Raw genomic sequence first — 20,430 nt, forward strand, 5'->3', positions numbered from 1 at the left:
TCAAAAATTTTGTACCATTAGGTAACAAAAATTGTGCTTTACCACATCCTTTAATCAAGTCTACAGGACCTGATATTGTATTCACCGTTGTTTTTGTTGGTTTTAGTTCCAAGAAATATCTTTTATCTCGGAGGATAGTGTGCGTTGTACCACTATCGGGTATGCAAACTTCAGCTTTGCTCATAGCATTTTCCATATTTGAACTTCAAAAAAATATGCAATGAAATAAATTACTTGCAATATATATTTAAATATAACACAAATCATAATTATACAATAAAACATTATTCTATGAATACATGAAAAATAGATTATTGTACATTTATATTCTACCATTATATTGTTCATTTTCAGAGAAATCGTTGAGAAAATCTGCAGCATCAATATTGTTCATTTCTATCCCACCAACATATTGATCATTTCCAGAGAAATCATTCATAAAATCACCAGCATCAAAATGAGTTGAATCACTCAAACGGTCACTGCGTTCAGTGAAGTTGGTCTCCTTTTCTTTCCCCTTTAATGATTCTTTATAAAGTTTACAAAGGTGCTCAGGGGCTCGACAAACTTTGGACCAATGTCCTGGAGTACCACATCTGTAACAAGAACTTTCATATCTTTTTGAGTGCTTCTCATTAACACTTGTATTCTCATGATGCCTTTTCTGTGGATGGTTTGGGACGTTCTTTTGAGATGAGTTATAAAAATAACTATCTCGATTATTTTCAAAACCACGGCCTTGACCACGACCACGGCCAATTCCACGTCCACGTCCACGTCCACGACCTCGAACAAAACCTTGTCTTTGAATTTGATTTTGGTTTCCAGGTTTAAATTCATTTTTACTTACAGCATTTACTTCTGGAAATGCTGTTGATCCAGTGGGTCGGGACTGATGATTTCTCATTAATAGCTCGTTGTTTTTTTTCCGCCACAAGAAGACAGGCGATGAGTTCAGAATATCTCGCGAATCCACGTACTCTATATTGTTGCTGTAGAGTAATATTTGATGCATGAAACGTGGAAAATGTTTTTTCAAGCATCTCAGATTCTGTGACCCCATGTCCACAAAATTTTAATTGCGAGATTATTCTATACATCGCCGAATTATAATCACTGACTTTTTTAAAGTCTTGGAATCTCAATGTATTCCATTCATCCCGGGCGGTCGGAAGTATAACTTCTCTTATATGTTCGAATCTTTCTTTTAATCCCTTCCACAAAGCCATGGGATTTTTTTCAGTCAGATATTCACATTTCAATCCATCGTCGAGATGTCGACGCAAAAATATCATGGCTCTTGCCTTTTCTTGTGACGTGCATATGCCATTTTCTTTAATGGTCTCGCTTAGACCCAATGACTCAAGATGCATTTCTACATCTAGAGTCCATGGCATATAATTCTTTCCCGTGATGTCGAGCGCAACAAATTCGAGCTTTGTTAAATTTGACATGGTGGTACTAAAAAAAATTACGATGCATTTTATTAGTTAATAATTATTGCAATACAAAGTAACGGATAAACAACAAGTACAAGTATTTGTAAAAATAAAGAAAACGCACGAGGAGGATATTCTCCGATAAATAAAAGACTCGTGAGTATGATAACCAAAATAATTAAAAATATCCTTGAGAAAGCCATCTTCTTTTTTCTTCGAAAAATTTGATGATGAATAATTTTTAGAGAAGAAGAGAAAGTTGGAGTGATTGAATGTGTTTGTGAGATCATATTTATAGGGCAAAAACTAGCCGTTTTTTACCATTTATGACCGTTGGGGTACAAAAAAAATAAAGGTATGTATTTGTATAATTTTATGGTAATAATATGATATATATAATATTAGACATGTTTAAATAATTATGTATATCATATCATAATATTATAATGAGTGTCATAATTTATTTTGTTTAAAAACCTTATAGGCTTTTATACTTGTCGTATCCCTTACCGGGAGTGTGGGATGTCGTCTTAACATCCTCCCAGGATTTATAACAAGTTTATGAAAAATTTATTTTTATTATTTCTAATAATAACATTATATTGTATAATAAATAAATACACAATAAATAAATAACAGTAAAATAAATATAATTATTTTTGTTACCTTTTTCTTCTGTTTGGAGCTTGGAAAAGTATGTAGGACTTTTAGAGCTTCGTGCTGATAACGTGTTGTGAAAAAGTAAAAATTTATGGTAAAAAGTAAAAATCTCAAACTCTCAAAATTTACCAAACTACACACTTTATAATATTTTTCTCTCTACTCAATTGTGATTTTCTTCACAAATGAGAGATCTATTTATAGGAAATCTTTACAAATAATCCAAAAATAAAATAAATCATTACCTACATCATCACACACTAATTTTCAATATTTACAACTCTTATTTTCAACATTCAAATATTCAACATTCAAATATTCAATACTCACATTTTAAATATATTTTTCAACAGTTTTTTTATTTTTAGTCATGTTACGATGAGTTTTTATTTTTAATCATGTAATTTTTATTTTTATTTTTTACTCAAATCCATCCTATCTTCTGATAAAAAATAAAAAATTGACCAAAAATACAAATTTGATATGTCTGTATATTCTTTCTCATTATCTTATCCGAAAGATCTTCTGGCGCCGATAACGGATATGAAGCCTGCAGCGTACCGGTCCTTTGTGGTGGCCTGAACATAAGCTTTCCGTTCTATATTCAAGGCCTGCAGGAAGCCTACTGTGGATTCCCTGGATTAATGCTAAACTGCAGCGATCTTGGATCCCCAGTTCTTGGATTACCCGGAAACGAATATGTAATCGAGGGAATTTCTTATACAAACCGGAATTTTCGTGTGATTGATTCAGCTGTTTTAAACTCAAATTCCAGCAGCTGTCTCCCAGGAATTAGAAACAGCACGCTTTATACGCAACCCCAGTTCGATCACGTAGATGTAACACATCTCCGTTTGTTCGGAGACTGCCGGAAGACGTTAACTAATGATCTGTCTAGGTACCAGGTTGACTGTGGTAACTGGGACTTGGCATTGTATGATGATGGTAGAGATGAAAACTTGATCAGAATTGCGCTGGAAGATTGCCCAAGAAACGTTCTGGTGCCGGTGGATGGGGCCGGCCAATCGGGCGGTGGAAACGGCGGAATTGGAGATGTCCTCGAGGTTGCCAAGAAGGGATTCGAATTGAACTGGATAGCAGCCGATTGTGACGCATGTGAAATAAGTGGTGGGCGCCGTGGATTTAACGAAACTTTTTATAAATTCATGTGTTTCTGCCCTGACAGACCTCATTCCGCCAGTTGCCCACGCGGTAAGTAATTTTCCCTTTCCTTGGATGTTTATTTACTAACCAAAATACATGTAACAAAGCAAAGACAGGGTGGTGGTCTCCTTTGGTGCTTAACGCAGACTCTTGTCGGTTAATTCTAATATTGTCGCTATTTTTCTACTTCACGGGTCTCATTTACGAGTATAAAATTCAACAAAATAATATTGAAATAAAATTGATGATCTCAGCACACACTTCTACAACTCAAAAAAATCCTTGAAAAAGCTAATTTAATATTTGAACGTATATACATGAATGTGTGTGTGTATATATATAATAAACACACAGATATACACTAATACGCACACATATTTACACATTATGTGAACATATAATCAATCCTTTGGCAAAATATGCATGGTTCGATAATCGATATTAATAAATCTAATGAAATGTCATAATATTTCAATGGAATAATGTGTTATCCAATGTTGTTATCTCCTAAAATATCGTCTGAATCTGTCACACCACGATTTCATCCTTTGCTTCTCAAATTTTGTGATGCCAACAAGTGTTGGTCATCGTTTTTCTCATGTCCAAAATCGAGCGGAAGCTTAAATTTTTTTTTATTTGATATTGAAAATAATTTTTGTTAATACAATTAATACAAGTTAATACAATTAATCTTTACTTAATTAATACAATTAATCAAGTTAACTAAGGATTCTAAATGCATCTCATATCATTAGAAATCTCGATTAATGCATATATTTTTGAGATAATATCATGCATTAATATTATTTTGTTTTGTGTGTAAGTTTTAAAATTATGGTATCATGAATATTTCTATATTACATACCATATTTTATAAAAACTTAATGGACTATATTTTAATTCAATTAAAATATAATTTAATCATTAAAGCTCATTTGAACTTTAATAAATTAGTATGATGAGTTTATACTCTTACAAGCCCATGTTCCATGCTCTCATAACATTAATCTCATCATAATCTCGATCGACAATCCAATATCATCGATGTGACAATTTCAACTTGTTTGTCATTATGATGCACACTTTAGTTTCGAGATCACAATGTCTAAATAAGGCAGGTGCCCTCATTTTGATTGTCTTTAGCAATCATGCTCTCAAAATTTCTATAAGCTTTTATAAACTTTATTTATAAGGTCATCGATTGATCATATCAAACTTATTTCTTTTAAATTCAACTCGTCGAATTTATTATCTCAACAGAAACAAATGATCTAGTGCTTGTGTGACCCTCAATGGTTCAGGGATACAGCTAGCCGTGAGTTCACAACTCTTTGTGATTCAAGACATTTTCTTTTATTCAGGCTTACCCTAATTCGCCCCCATTTCATACACCAACATTTGGTATCAAAATATCAGAAAGTATTTTCTGATTAAACCCATCGAATCATGGTAAGAGCGTCTAGTAGCATCGCCCCATGATTCCCTAGGTATCAGTGACAGTGCTTGCAAGAACCAGTCGGTTATGATTAACGTACGGTACGGTCCCTTCATCTCATATATCTCGATCGAATCTGTAACCATTGGTTTATCAAGGGTTGCATATTAATTCGATAGCTATGTGATACAATCATGAAACATTAATAGTGTCATCGCATGTAAAACTAGAGAACTCTTTCCCTAATGTACATCTCACATTCTGGCCAGAGATTTCATGCACTATTATTTCATTAGATCACATAGGATATCCACACCTGTAGGTGAGCGGTAAATCCCCGACTACAATGCCCTGGCTCCTACACATTTCGCAATTGCACCCAACCTCGCCATCTTGCGACCCTCGCGGAGTCGGTAAACGAGTCAAAATACAATCCTAATATGTAGAACCTTAGTTTTGTCCCGGGTCGTAAGGACTAATCATATACAATCACAACCACATAATTTTCCTCTCAATGAATGATAACCACTTGGAAGTCTGAGGGAGGGTTGTTTGGTACAATTATCGTATGATTACCCATATGTATGCATCTCTATGTCCTTACCATAAAACACGATACACAATATCACAGATGCTAGTTTCAAGCTCAAGCAGACTTTATCCTTATTTCAAACGGCTGAAACGACTAGGAACGAATTTCGAATATACAGTATTTACAAATGAAAATCAAGATCGAATTACGATTCATTTGTATTAAAGTATAATTAAGGACTTTATCTATGCTGATTGCATTGATATACAGATAAAGTAAAATGAAACCATAAAAAGTTAAATTATATTAAAATAAAGATTGTTTATTACACTTGAGTCAATAAATTTCCTAGCCAACCGTTGACTTGCAGGACATCTACTCTAACAACAAGTGCCCAAATACTTCCCTTTTAAAGATCTTGGGACACCGGAGTATCCTTTCACTGAGCTCGACCGGCCACGACTGCTGGATTATCAAGGTTGATTGTAATTCTTCTTCGACACCAGGAAGACTTGATGTGGTACGAAGTTATGAAACTAAATATCTCGTCCAATGAATTGGTCCGAGACACAATGCTTCAGTCTCATTTTGATAACCGTAGCTGTTATGCTTGCGAAAATCTTTCTCTCCCTCACCACCCTCTTCAAATGTAATGTAACTTCCACTCATAGCAAAAGCGTGGAAGATTATCTTGAAAATTACAAAAAAAAATACTCGGGTTGCAAAGACGTTACAGTATATTATAGACTGATCTCCTTCTCCCTTCATAATGTTGGTCGATTCAACTGCCTATAAAAGCTACTGAGGATTCAAGTGATGACCTGCTCAAACTGCTAACTTATGAATATACCATTTCGATCCAACTAAATGTCAGTTTGTTGTTTATTACTTGCAAAATGAACCGATTCTTGCCATGAATCGTTTGTTACGATTCAATTGTTTATTACCTTTTTTTATTTCTCCTTGAATCGTTTTGCTTTTAGATCTTTCAACTTATCCGGTCCACTAAGAAAAAGGATCTGCTTAATTCTGGTTTACTAGCACAAACACCGAAGATTTGTCTTGCCTAAAAAGAGAAAACTAGGATGGTGATTAGGAAGTTTATTAATAGATAACAAATTGTTTGCCTAATATTTTGAGTTTCGGGCATGCCGGTACAAAGTGCACTAATTTGTGAGAAAACAATAAATCTAATTTCTAAAAATCACGATGGCTATCAATACTAAACTTGATAATCCGTTATAATCTTCTAAACAAATACAACACTAAAACCAAAGAAAAGACACTGGAATTTGGTGACATAAAATCCCAATATGGTTGTATATCTGCAAATCAGCAGAAAATTACACAACATGAAATCATAATCAAATAGTGTTAAAGTATGACTGAAATTTTTTCTTAATGCTAGATCCTAGAACGAAAAAATATAAAAAAAAAATGTTTGAATTATGACTAAGATTTTTGCAGGGAGTTGCCAGCGTTTGTACGAGATGTGTGTGTTTTCCGTTTCTGTCGATCTTCTTCTTTTCTTCTGATCTTCGGGGCAGTTCTTCCCACTGCCCGATTACTCCATGATTTTGCTCATTATCTCTCTATGATATCTTCCTGTTTGTATGTACATAGTTTGATTTATTCAAAACAATTCAAAACTGATGAAGTCTTATCTACTATTGTCACTTCTTTCTTATGCGATTTGGACTTGACCAATTTTGGACCTAATTAAAATATAGACCCAACACAAATAAAGTTATTTAATCCCACAAATATTTAGGATTGATGAACCATAGAAATAATTTTCTTTTAAAGACAATATATGTAATTTGATGTACTTTTTGTTGAGATATCTAGTACCCCGGTTATAATTGACTTAGAATATGTTAGAACAAAAGAAATAACACGAACAAGGTCGACATGGATAACTGCACATAGCTAGCCTAAGAGTCCTGGTTATAAGAATAGAAATTGTCTTAGTGCTGCAGTATAGATATGGATTATTGCTATGATACCAGATAGTGTAGCGAGAGTCAGGGTGGAGAGCACTAGAGCTCGAGAGCGTGAGAGAAAGAGTTGAGCGCGTGAGCTTGGAATAGAATATGAGAGCTCGTGAGTGTGGATCGATATTTTTTCTCTTGCAGTCTGTGTGTTTAAAAATTTTCATCTTAGTTTGTTCAATTCAGTTATGTGAGAACCCGAATTGGAGTGAACATCTACCCTTAATCAAGTTCGCATACAATAATAGTTACCACAATAGTATTGGAATGGCACCATACGAAGCTCTGTATGGACGAAAATTTCGATCACCACTATATTGGGATGAAGTAGGGGAAAAAGCCATCGTTGGACCCGAATTGATCCAAGAAACAGTTGATAAAGTTGCTATGATCAAAGAGCGGCTAAAAGCTGCGCAAGATCGACAGAAAAACTGGGCTGACATGAAAAGAAGACCCGTGGAATTTGAAGTTGGAGAGAAGACATATGTGAAAGTGTCACCCATGAAGGGTGTAATCCGATTCAATAAGACCGGGAAACTGAATCCCAGATACGTCGGACCATTTGAAATTCTTGAGAAAGTGGGAACACTTGCTTATAGATATCACTACCACCCGATATGTCAAGAATTTACAATGTATTCCACGTTTCGCAGCTAAGGAGATATATTTCCAATCCCAGTCATATTCTTGAAGCTGGACCATTGTTGGTTGAGAACAATTTAAATGAAGAACTGAAGTACGAAGAAATTCCGATTCGGATTGTGGATAACAAAGACCAAGTACTGAGGCGATGAACTATTCCATATGGCAAAGTACAATGGTCCAACCACACTGAAAGAGAAGCTACTTGGGAGTTGGAAGAAAAGATGCGAGCACAATACCCTTATCTCTTCGAGGATCATGTATAGCCAAGTTTCGAGGACGAAACTTCTCATAAGGAGGGAGGGATGTGAGAACCCGAATTTTCAGCAGTTAGCATTTCGCAGCAGCTAGCAATATTCAGCAACAATGTAAGAATTTCAGTAGAAGCTAACAATATTCCAGTAGCTATTAATATTCCAGAAGCTCGTAGTTTTTCCAGCAGATAGAATTCCAGCAGATAGAATCCAGCAGCAGACAGAATTCCAGCAGACAGTTACTAATTCAGCTTATGACTTGTAACTGAAGCATTTAACACGGAATAAAGGCGGCTAATGGCAGATTATAGCCATTAATTGGGAGGCTAACAGTCAGAAGTTTGCCTATAAATAACACCCACAAACATCTGAATTGGGGTTACCCAAATCTTTAATTATCATTCGAACTAAGAGAGTGCAATTTTGAGCAGAAAAATACAGTAGCGAGAACAAGCACACTTCCAGACTTCAACCGAAACTCTAGCAAATTACTGTAAGTGGGCTTATATATAAATATCTTGAAATCAGTTTGATAATTCTGTTTTAAAGCACAGTTTCTGTATGTTTGATTTCTGATATATGATTTTGAAGCACTGAAATTCCTTAGTGAACTACTGGTAGGAATATATATTCTGAACATCTTTGAATTTTGATTTCTGATTCTAGCCTCACCCCTTAGAGGAGAGAACATATAGAGGACTGATATCAGTTTAGCCATGAAATTCACTAACGTGCTCAGTGCTTACTAATTCTGATTTCTGTTCTGAAACCTGTGATTTCTGGATTCTGATTTCTGTTCTGAAAATAAGAGTTTTCTATATATTATTGTATTACTGTTTCTGTTGAAAACGATTTCGAAAACTGGGAGTTATTCCCGCCCCTGCTTACTGAGTGACAACCATATCACTCACCCACCAAACCCATCTCAGATAAGAACGAGGAAGAAAAGTTAGAAGAAGAAGAGCATATTCAATTTTGGGGCTGGTGAAGAAGACCGTTGTTTATCAGTTCTAGTTTATGTTTATTCTGCTGCATCTGTTAAGATACTGTTATATTTGATTTTACATTTCCGCTGTAAAACATTTGGCATTGAGTTTGTATCAGACATTGAAATATTCAGTATTTAGGAATAAAAAGACTGGTTAATGAATTCTGTAGTTCTGATGCTTGTTGTTTTCGAATGTAAATTTAAGAGCAACGCCGGTGTCAACCAACCCCCGTCCCGGGGCGTGACATTGAAGTGGTATCAGAGCAAACCAGGTTTCATAATCTGGAGAGGAGGAACTAGAAATAATAAGTTCTAATAGACTTCTGAAACTAAGTTCTGAAAGTTACTGAAATAAACTACTGTGATAGACTACTGAAAATAAGCTACTGTAATAGACTATTGAAATGAGTAGAAAAAAAAACCAGTAAACCATAACCAGTAGACCGGAAAACAGTAGTATCAGACTAGTAGTCTGAAACCAGAACCAGTAGATGGAAACCAGTATATCTGAAAGCAGAAGACTGGGTCAGTATACTCGGAATGCAGCAGACTGGTTCTAACAGTGCTATTCCAGCAAGAGCATGCAGTAGACCTTGAAAATGGCATGGAAGTTGAGGCGTTTTTCGCGCAAACCTTAAAATCCTTCGTTTAGATAGTGATATCATCATTTCCGTAAAATTTTCCAGATTTTTGAAACTTCGAGAAATTTTCATTTCCAAACGGGTCCGTATTTTTGCACCAAATTTGGTACACTTCATGTTCTTGATGTGAAGGATTTTTTGTAAATTTTATTACGCCATTCTGAGAACAAAAAATCTTTGAGCTATTTTCTTCTACTAAATGTTATAGACTTACTAATTCTGTTCATTCCAGTAATTGTATATAACTCGACTTGTACTCTTGAGATCATTTCTGAACCTTCACTCTCATGTTTTGGATGTAGGATATGACTGACCAGAGTAATTACATTAAGAGCTAAGAGAGGAAGCTAGAGAAACTCAAGGAACATAACTACTGCTTGGAGTTAGACAAAGATGAGTTACAGCGTAGAGCAGAACGCTTGAGAAGTTATGTTCAACGTTATGCTCACTATCTGCATGAAGCAGAAGAGAGGAATAGGAAGGCTCAAGAAGAGTTTGAAACCTCCCAAGAGACCGTGGCAGTGTTCATCGAGTTACGTGATATATTAGTTGAGAAGATCCAAATACTTAAGGATCAAAATCACCAACTCGTACACCAGCATAACCAGTATAGTGAACATACTGATGCTCAGATTCAAGAGCTGCAGGACACTGTTGAAGTTCTTAGCGACCAGAATGCAATTATGCATGGTCACATTGAACATCTTGAAACAGTGATAGCCAACCATCAAGACGAACCTGAGGAGGATCCCGAAGAAGATGAAGAAGTCGAGGAAGATCCTATGGATTTGGGATTAGGAGAAGTAATAGATTAGACATTCAGTAGTAGCTTGTTGTAATAACACTTGTTCTATTTGCATTTTGTTAGCATTTTCAAAGGTTATTTGTAATTGCACTTTCTTGGTAAAGCAATAAAAATTTATTTCTATTCATTGGTTTCATATTTAATTTTTTGAGCAATTACTCGATCATTATGATTCCTTTGCTTAGTTCCTTTTTCTGCCATCAACCTTAGAACTTTCATAATTGTAAGAAATGGACGGACGACCTGTGAGAAACAACCATAACCCTCGTTACAATAACCGTAACAACAATCGCAACGATGAGGCTGCACAACAACCACCACCAGCAGTTGGCCTCAGTCAGGCGGATCTGATGGCTATAGCCACGATTGTGGCAACCACACTACAAGGGCTTGTCAACCCTAATGCTAATCAGCCACCGCCACCACCTCCAGCTCAGAATGGGATGAAGCACTACTATGAGGCTCTCCGAAGAGCAAGAGTCCCAAATTTCGACGGAAGCTCCGATCTTGTGGTCAGAAAAATTGGATGAAGGAGGTGGAGAAACATTTTCGACAACTTGAGGTTCCACAAGGGATCAAGGTAGATGTGATTACACCTTCTCTTGTGGATAAAGCAGCCAAATGATGGGAAGGAGTCTCACTAGCTATGATAAGGTCGGGACCTATCACTTGGCAAAGGTTTCGAGAGGCATTTCTGAAGCAGTACTTCCCGACAGCAGTTCGAGTGCAGAAGCTGTCAGAATTTGAAAGCTTGGTTCAAGAACCAAACATGACAGTGGTGGAGAATTCGTCCAAGTTCCACTCATTGGGAACTTACTCCCCAACCATCATGGGAGACGAGGCCTTGAAGATACATCGCTTCAAGAAAGGATTGAACAACCGCATTCAATCTGCCCTTGCTGTTATCGAGCCCAACAGCTTTGATGAATTGATGGGAGCCGCCATCAGGGCTGAAAACAACATTAAGAGGCGTGAAGGTGAGAACAAACTCAAACGTCCTCAGTCAAGCCAGTACCAATCGGACCAACAATTCAAGAAGCCTTAGTTTTCGAGCAACCAATTTACCAGTACTCCAGCCAAAGGAACCACTTCTTCTCAATCAAGCAAAGAGGAAGTCAAGTGCCAAATATGTGGAGTCACTCACACTGGTGAATGTCGTAGGAACTCTGGAGCTTGTTTTCGTTGTGGAAAGATGGACCATCGCATTGCTCAATGCCCTCTTCCAGATCCAAGGAATGGTCCAGCAAGAGGAACAACTCCAAACAAGCCTAAGGAAAACAAGACAAATGCTCGAGTTTATGCTCTTACTCAAAAAGAGGCTGACAACTCAAATGGTCGCAGCAGGTACCATTATAATCAATGATATGCCTGCGTATGTGTTATTTGATTGTGGTGCTATCCATTCATTCATGTCTAAGAGATTTGCCAAGAAGTTAGGAGCTAAGCCTGATAACTTAGAAGAACCATATAGAGTAGAAACTCCTGCAAATCGAATTTTAGAAACTCGCACTCTATATCGGGATATTAGTGTTCTCATAGAATATCAGAATTTCAAGGCAAACCTGATTCAACTAAACATGGTGGAATTCGATGTAATTTTTGGAATGGATTGATTAGCCAAGAATCATGCTTTAGTAGACTGTCATGGAAAGACGGTAACCATCCAAGCTCCACACCAAGAGGAACTTTTATTTCATGGTAAGAGAAAAGAACGAAAGACTCTTCTTTCTGCTTCTCAAACCTGGAAAGCCATGAAAAGTGGAGAAGAAGTTTACCTAGCTATGTTAAGCGAGGTAAAGAAAGAAACCACACTTACACTAGAAGAGATTCCGGTAGTACAAGAATTTCCGGATGTCTTTCCTAAAGAACTCTCTGGCGAACTTTCCGACAGCGAAGTGGAATTTGAGATTAATTTAGTGCCCAATGCTACACCAATCTAAAGGAGGTGGAGAACCATCTTCGACTACTTGAGGTTCCACAAGGGATCAAGGTAGATGTGATTACACCCTTTCTTGTGGATAAAGCAGCCAAATGGTGGGAAGGAGTCTCACCAGCTATGGTAAGGGCGGGACCTAACACTTGGCAAAATATTCATAGAAACCGAATTTACCTAATCAATTTTCAAATCAGTTAACCGATATTTTTTAAAATATGTTAGATTTAACACACACAAAAAAGAAAACAATGGAGAGCTTATAAATAAGAAGAAACATTGAACAAAAAATATCGACAACAAACAGAAATTTTGAAGATAAAATCATTGGATGAATGAGCTTCATTCTAATGTATGAAAAGTTGGGCTTCTTTCTATTGTATTTTTAATGTCCATATACAATTTGAATTAATGTATATACCAATTTGGTTGATTCGGTTGAACCGAATTTTTCAAATTAAAACCGAAATCGAATCGAATTAATAGATTGTTTAAAATTTCAAAATCGAACGTCCAAATTAACCGAATCAAATTTCCAAATTAATTCGGTTTGGTCAGATAATTTGATTTAATCGAAAATTTCTGTAGTCGAATACGCGATGTACAGCAAAGGCGAGATAACCGGGGACGATTTTGATAAAGTTTCTACTTTTAGAAAGTTATAAATAGAAACTCTATATTTAGTAAGTCCAAATTAAGAAAGTGACAATATATTTATAGTAAGGGACGAACTTAATCGGTAGCGAACTTTTGTTAGGAAATAAGGAGTTTCGGACGTACACTAGAAACGAGTGTCATCAAATATTATTTTAATATTGTTGGGACTTTTTAATGGACAAATTAAGTATTTAATTAATTTTTTAATTGTACCTAGATTAATAAATATTTAATTAAATAATTAGGGCCTTTAACAACCCCTAAACCCAATTAGCAATCTAATAATTTATTTAAATAGAATCCTACCCCAACACACCTAAAACTACACCCCTCCCTCACCATCAGCACACACTCACACACAATAGGATTCCTAGAGGCAGGGCCGTGCCTATTAAGAGGCAAATGAGTCAAGTGACTCAGGCCCATCTCTTTATTGGGGCCCAAAAATTTTAAAAAAAATTATTATATATAATACTAGTTACTAGATAGCCCAAAACCAAGTATTTATTAAATGGAATTTGCTTATCCTGTTATCGATTTATTCCCCAATCTTCCCCAATATTCATCTGCGGACAAGCCTTAATCGACTCCAGTCGTTGCGTCGTCTTTAGGTTTGATTGAAAGACCCGTGAGGAGCTGTAAGTCTATTTTCTTGTATTTGCTTTGTTCAGGCTTCTAATTTTTTATTGTAGTTTTTTACTTTCTTCGGGGCTTTATGTGGTGTCTATAATCTACGCTTTTTGACTGAAATTTTGGTGGATGTAATTCTTATACGTCTTTCAAATGCTCATATTGCTTATAAAATCTTGTTGACTGTCCCGGTCACAGTAGCAAGTGCAGAGCGAAGTTTCTCAAAGATAAAGCTCATCAAAACTTTTCTCCGATCAACCATGTCACAAGAAAGATTGAATGGATTGGCTATGTTATCGATTGAGAAAGAAATTACTGAACAACTTGATTATACATACTTGATAAGTATTTTAAGCTTTAAAACTGTTAGGCGGGTTGTTTTTTAGTGATCATTTTGGACATAGTTGATATTTTTATTCTTTTAATTTTTTATATTGTCTTTGACGTATTGATTTAATTTGAAAAATCACTATGGAACTAAAAAAAAATATGAACACACATTATGATTCAGAGACCTCTTTTTAAAAGTTAGACTCAGGCCCAGATATTGTTAGGATCGGCCCTGCCTAGAGGTGGCCGAAACTTAGAGGAGAGGAAGGAAGAAGATTTGAGTCTCGTTCGTCTCTCGTCGTGCCGTCGTTCATATATCGTAAGAATACAAGATCAAGACATATTTTCAAACCTTTTCTCAAGCACCATTCAATTCATATTATTGCATGTGCATGTGTGTCAAAAATTTATAAAAGTGATTGTTTAAAATCTCATGCATGTCCATCTCATGTTTTCATAAAACATGTGCATCTCATGTTTTCATAATGTATATGCATGATATATAATATTTTTAGAAGTTTTAACGTATTTTGCACGTATTTGCTATTTTTAGCAATCTCAACGTATGTGAATGATATAAAGCATCTTTTTGGGAATTTTTAAAGAACATGAAAAGTTATAAATGTTTGAAAATATTTTGAGAGATGTGAATTGACTTTGACAAATAATATATGATATGTGGGGGATCCGTTTTAAGAAGGAACGGTGAACTACAATTTTGTGGGGATGTCGTGAGGGAAAAGACCCCAGAGGGACTCTGTGTACGAGACAAGGCTTCAGAGGGAACCCGATGATCGTATTTCCAGGGCGGAGCCTAGTGCTCGCACCCATGGGCCATGTGGAGCTGAAGACTGATCAGTCGACCAAAGGATAAAGGCTAGTCACTTTCGAGGATCAAACTTCACCCAAAATGATAAAGGATGCAAAGCTTTACGATTTTACAATATATGATTTATTTATGCTGAAAATGATTTTAAATAATTTATTTATGTTCAAAAAATTATTTTAAGTAAAAGTATGATTTTTGTGGGGACCCGAACCTAATTCGTCTTCTGGGATTAAATGGATCAATTAATTAATCTGGGTCTAAATATTTTTTTTAAAAATACATAAGTGCGGAACATATGATAATCAATCTGATATACATATCAACAGTAAAGTACAAGTCTTGTACAAAGTACAATAACTCAAACTAAGGTTCAACAACTAAACATCAAGTGTTGTAAACCAAATCTACTTCTAAGTCCGGATCTCCACGCTAATCTTGATCTCTCATCCTCTTCTCGACCCTGATCCTGTCTCACCTGTTGTCATGCACACATACAAACACAACAACAGCCGGATAACTCCGGTGAGAAATATATTCCCAGTATAAACAACGTATACATGCAATCATATAAACAGATATAAAAGCATGAAACATATATCAATAACATGTATCATAATCTGAAAGACATGAATCAATATAAAGCTGTAAATAAACTCTGGACTCATAATCTCAGGCTCGACTCATCTCTAATCTAGGGATCCCGATTCCTGGACATTGGCATACTATATCGAATCCCATCAATAGAAGTCGATCTTCTCCTAAGCAACATCGATATAAACCAAACATCCAGTGTCTTGGCACATCCGCCAAAGACTTGGCACATCCGCCAATGACTTGGCACATCCGCCAATGACTAGGCACATCCGCCCATGACTCAATACATGCTTTGCTATAAATCAATAGACTAAGTATATCAATCTCATGAATTGCAAACATCAATGCAATAACATAAAGTATGTGGTTTTGGGAAACTCAAGTCAAATCAAACTCGAGTCGTATCTTCCCGGTTCAACATTGATTTATACCTTTTGTTTGTTGGGTTCTGGCTCTGTTCTGTCTTTGAAATCTTCAATACCAATCTGGAATAACATATTCGAGGAATACCATATCAACATATACCCCAAAAAATACCTGATATAATTTAGAATTCAATCTAATTTTGTTTCGACGGCATAACATCGCAATCTTGAAATACCGATAAAACAAACTCAGTATATACCAATCCCAATAACTCATAATCAATCAACAAACACAATCTGATACCAAATCTGTATAATCTCAATCAAATCGAATCTGATAAATCATAACAATTTCATACGGTATCTGTTCTTCAATCCGTTTTCGATTATACATTGTCTAATATATCAAGAACACCATATATTAATCATATCTGATTCCTTCAATATCATATTTTCCAAATCATATCAAAACATAAGAAACTTATGTCTTATTGAAGCCTGTAACAATAGGATCATGAAATTATGTTCGGATCTAAATTCTGACGGACGGATTTTTCGCAAACTTCAAATTCCTAAAATAAAAGGCGTAAGGATTTCCAGCACTTCCTCGGTTCTTCTCTCCGTTCATATCTGAAGAAAGGAATGAAGATTTGTATATACAATTTAAATGTCCATGCCAAGTGGTTCATTCTTGGAGTTGCACGTCTCGCGCATATGCGCGACCCTCTTCGGCGCATATGCGCGAGACATTCTGTCTCGGCGCTTGTCTTCTCGGCAGCTCGCGCATATGCGCGCCCTCTCCCATTGCATATGCGCGAGGTTCTATGCCAATCTAGCGCATATGCGTGGGTCCTGATCGCGCATATGCGCGAGGTTCTCTGCCTGCCTCGCGCATATGCGCCCTGCTCGGTTGCGCATATGCGCGAGGGGTCATTCCTCGCACATACTTCAAGTCTTCTTTCGCCTTTTCCGGTCCGATCCTTTCCGTCTATAATCACATCAATTATCAACAAATCATTTCCGATTACAATAACAAAATCTCGGGCATTACAATTTTTATGTGTGTGATTGTATATGTATTATTTGCTACTCATGTTTAGAACATGCTAAGTCATTAGACTCATTATGTTTGAATGATGCAGGATTGGAAGATTGAGGAGGCGCTGACGCTTGAGTGGATCGATTGTGGCATTACACTTCCGAGAGATCTTTATGTTTTCGCACTAGCTTGTTAGATAAAATATTTAAAGGATTATTGTTAATGATTTATTAGAGATGTTTTTATGCTTTATTTTATGTTAGTTGATCTTTCTAAAGGTCGACGTAGGATTTTGATTAATGGATGATTTATGGATATTTTTATACACTTGAGATTCAAATGTTAAATCAATCTCAAGTGTTAAATCATTATGATTTATGAAAATGTTAGTATTTTAATTAGAATTTTCGAATTAAGATTTTTTTTTTAAAAATGTCGAGGTCGTTTCAGTTGGTATCAGAGCCTAGGATGCCCAAAGGGTTGTGTTACTGCCACTTCGAGAAGCTCCAGAAGTCACGCCTCAAGTATGTGAGTTTTATTGCTTTAAATTTTTATCTTATATTTATTTAATTGGTACTTTCTTTTATATGACTATCAAAGATAAATGTTAGATGCCTTTTATTTTAAAATGCATGTTGGTTTCATTGTTTAGATGGTGTGTACAATTATGCTTCAGAGTCGTGAGTAGAATTTAATTTTTATGTATCTTGAATTTTGCACTACCTAAAACTAAGCATAAAACTAAGCATGAAGTGAAGGAGGGGGCCTAAACTTTTCTATAATCATGACAAATTTCGAGGACGAAATTCTATTTAAGGGGAGAAAAATTGTAATGCCCAAAAACCCGAACACACTAACCACATGCATGCATGAAAATTTATTTGAATTTATGTTTATTTTCATGGTTAAATGATTATTTAATCGAATTTTATGAATGTAAACTTTCTGTAGTCGAATACGCGATGTACGACAAAGGCGAGAGAACTGTGGACGATTTTGATAAAGTTTCTACTTTTAGAAAGTTATAAATAGAAACTCTATATTTAGTAAGTCCAAATTACGAAAGCGGCAATATAATCGGTAGCGAACTTTTGTTAGGAAATAAGGAGTTTTGGACGTACACTAGAAACGCGTGACATCAAATATTATCTTATTATTGTTGGGACTTTTTAATAGACAAATTAAGTATTCAATTAATTCTTTAATTGGGCCTAGATTAATAAAGATTTAATTAATTAATTAGGGCCTTTAACTACACCTAAAGCCCAATTAGCAATCTAATAATTTATTTAAATAGAATCCTACTCCAACACACCTAAAACTACACACCTCCCTCACCATCAGCACACACTCACACACACTAGGACTCCTAGATGTGGCCTAAACTTAGAGTAGAGGAAGGAAGAAGATTTGAGTATCGTTCGTCTTTCGTCGCGTCGTCGCTCGTATAACGTAAGAATTAAAGATCAAGGCATATTTTCAAACCTTTTTTCAAGAACCGTTCAATCTATATTATTGCATGTATGCTGATGTGTGTGAAAAATTTATAAAAATGATTGTTTTTAATCTTATGCATGTGCATCTCATGTTTTCATAAAAGATTTCTGAAGTTTATTAAATTGTTGAGGGAATGATGCAAAACGAGGGTTCCAAGGGCTGGTCTAGATGTTTAAGAAGAGGATTTAAGGGACAAAGGGTGAATCATGAAGCCCCATAGCCCTGCACGCAAAAGCGTTCAGGCCGTGCGTTCAAAGGGGGGCGCGGCTTGGGTGCTAAGGCCATAGGGGGCTGCATGGCACCTAGCCGTGGTCTGGAGGTTTTTTTTAGGGTCTTAGGTGATTCTTGGTGGGGTCCATATGAGGCCTGGACGTGCTGGTGTATCACAACGGCCGAGACTCCAAAAGTTGATCATGTGGGCTTGTTATGGGGTCGTGTGGTTTCTAGGGCAAGGGGATGGTGGAAAGGGCTGGTCAAGTGGCTAGGGTCGTGACTTAGGGTCCTGGTGAGGGTATAGTATGATCCTAAAGTCGAACCAAGGGCTGGGAAAGAAGCTGGTGCGCGAGGAACCCAAGGTGAGCTTGAGGATGCACTTTGTGTGCTACTGATGCGTGAGCTTCAGGGCCTTAAGCGTCGGGTCTGTGTCTAAATGGGCTTCACCATGGTCTTATTTAGTGTCTAAGGAAGGGGTCTAGGGATTGGTTTGAGGACATTTCGAGCCGTGGTCCGTTCGGGGTCGTAAATTTCCCGAACGTGTCCAAAAAGGAGCGAAGTGAGCCTAGGTTAAATTTTTATTCCATGTTTCGATTTTGGCTTTGGCTTGGGGACTTACAGAAACTTAAATTATGTCTTAAGATGTTAATAAAAGTATGGTCTTTGGTTGGTTCAAGTCGGAAGGTTAGTTTGGTCATTTGTTTAACCAAAAACGTGAAAACGGTGGTAAACGAGCCATCCAGGAAGTGAATTGAGTCGTTTTTGAAACGTAGGTCCTAAGATTGAATTTCCAGAAAGCTACTGGATATTTTTGGGTGTTTTTAAAGTTTTGATATTGAGTCGTCTCCTTGTGTCAAAGTTTAAGGTCGTCCTGATACATATAGCGTTGAATCTTGTGTGGTCGATTCGAGGAAAGTCGAGGGCGGTTTGCAACTCCCTAAAACAATTTCAAATCATGTTAAATGTTGTTTTTAGAAGTTTTAATGTATATGCATGATATATGCTATTTTTAGAAGTTTTAACGTATTTTGCACGTATTTGCTATTTTTAGCAATCTCGACGTATTTGAATGATATAAAGCATCTTTTTGGGAATCTTTAAGACTCTGAAAAGTTATAAATGTTTTTTTTTTGAAATGATATAGAAAAGGAAAAATATTTTAGGGATGTGAATTGACTATAACAAATGATATATGATATGTGGGGGATCCGTTTTAAGAAGGAACGATGAATTTATATTTTTGTGGGGGTGTCGTGAAAGAAAAGGCCCCAGAGGGACTCCGTGTACGAGACAAGGCCCCAGAGGGACCCCGACGATTGTATTTCCATGGCGGAGCCTAGTGCCTACCCCCATGGGCCATGTGGAGCTGAAGACTGATCAGTCGACCAAAAGATAAAGGCTAGTCACTTTCGAGGATCAAACTTCACCCAAAATGATAAAGGATGCAAAGCTTTACGATTTTACGATATATGATTTATTTATGTTGAAAATGATTTTAAATGGTTTATTTATGTTCAAAAAATTATTTTAAGTAAAAGTATGATTTTTATGCGTGTTATTGTATATGTATTATTTGCTACTCATGTTCTGAGTCATTAGGCTCACTAGGTTTGAATGATGCTGGATTGGAGATTGAGGAGACATTGACGCTTGAGTGGATCGAGTGCGGCGGTACACTCCCGATGGACCTTTATGTTTTCACACTAGCTTGTAATGATTTATTAGAGATATTTTTATGCTTTATTTATATTAGTTGATCTTTCTAAAGGTCGACGTAGGATTTTTTGTTAAT

The 20,430-nt window shown here is 36.3% G+C and overlaps 1 protein-coding gene across 1 annotated transcript; it reads left to right on the plus strand.

Moving 5' to 3' along the window:
• Window positions 1-2,591: 2,591 nt before the first annotated feature.
• Window positions 2,592-17,060, plus strand: LOC142533859 (LEAF RUST 10 DISEASE-RESISTANCE LOCUS RECEPTOR-LIKE PROTEIN KINASE-like 1.2). Its single transcript, XM_075640770.1, has 2 exons — window positions 2,592-3,311; window positions 17,032-17,060. The coding sequence occupies exons 1-2, from the start codon at window positions 2,744-2,746 to the stop codon at window positions 17,043-17,045; spliced, it is 582 nt and encodes a 193-aa protein (XP_075496885.1). The 5' UTR covers window positions 2,592-2,743; the 3' UTR covers window positions 17,046-17,060.
• Window positions 17,061-20,430: the final 3,370 nt, after the last annotated feature.

Source organism: Primulina tabacum, chromosome 18 (assembly GCF_025594145.1).
Source record: "Primulina tabacum isolate GXHZ01 chromosome 18, ASM2559414v2, whole genome shotgun sequence".
Taxonomy (NCBI): domain Eukaryota; kingdom Viridiplantae; phylum Streptophyta; class Magnoliopsida; order Lamiales; family Gesneriaceae; genus Primulina; species Primulina tabacum.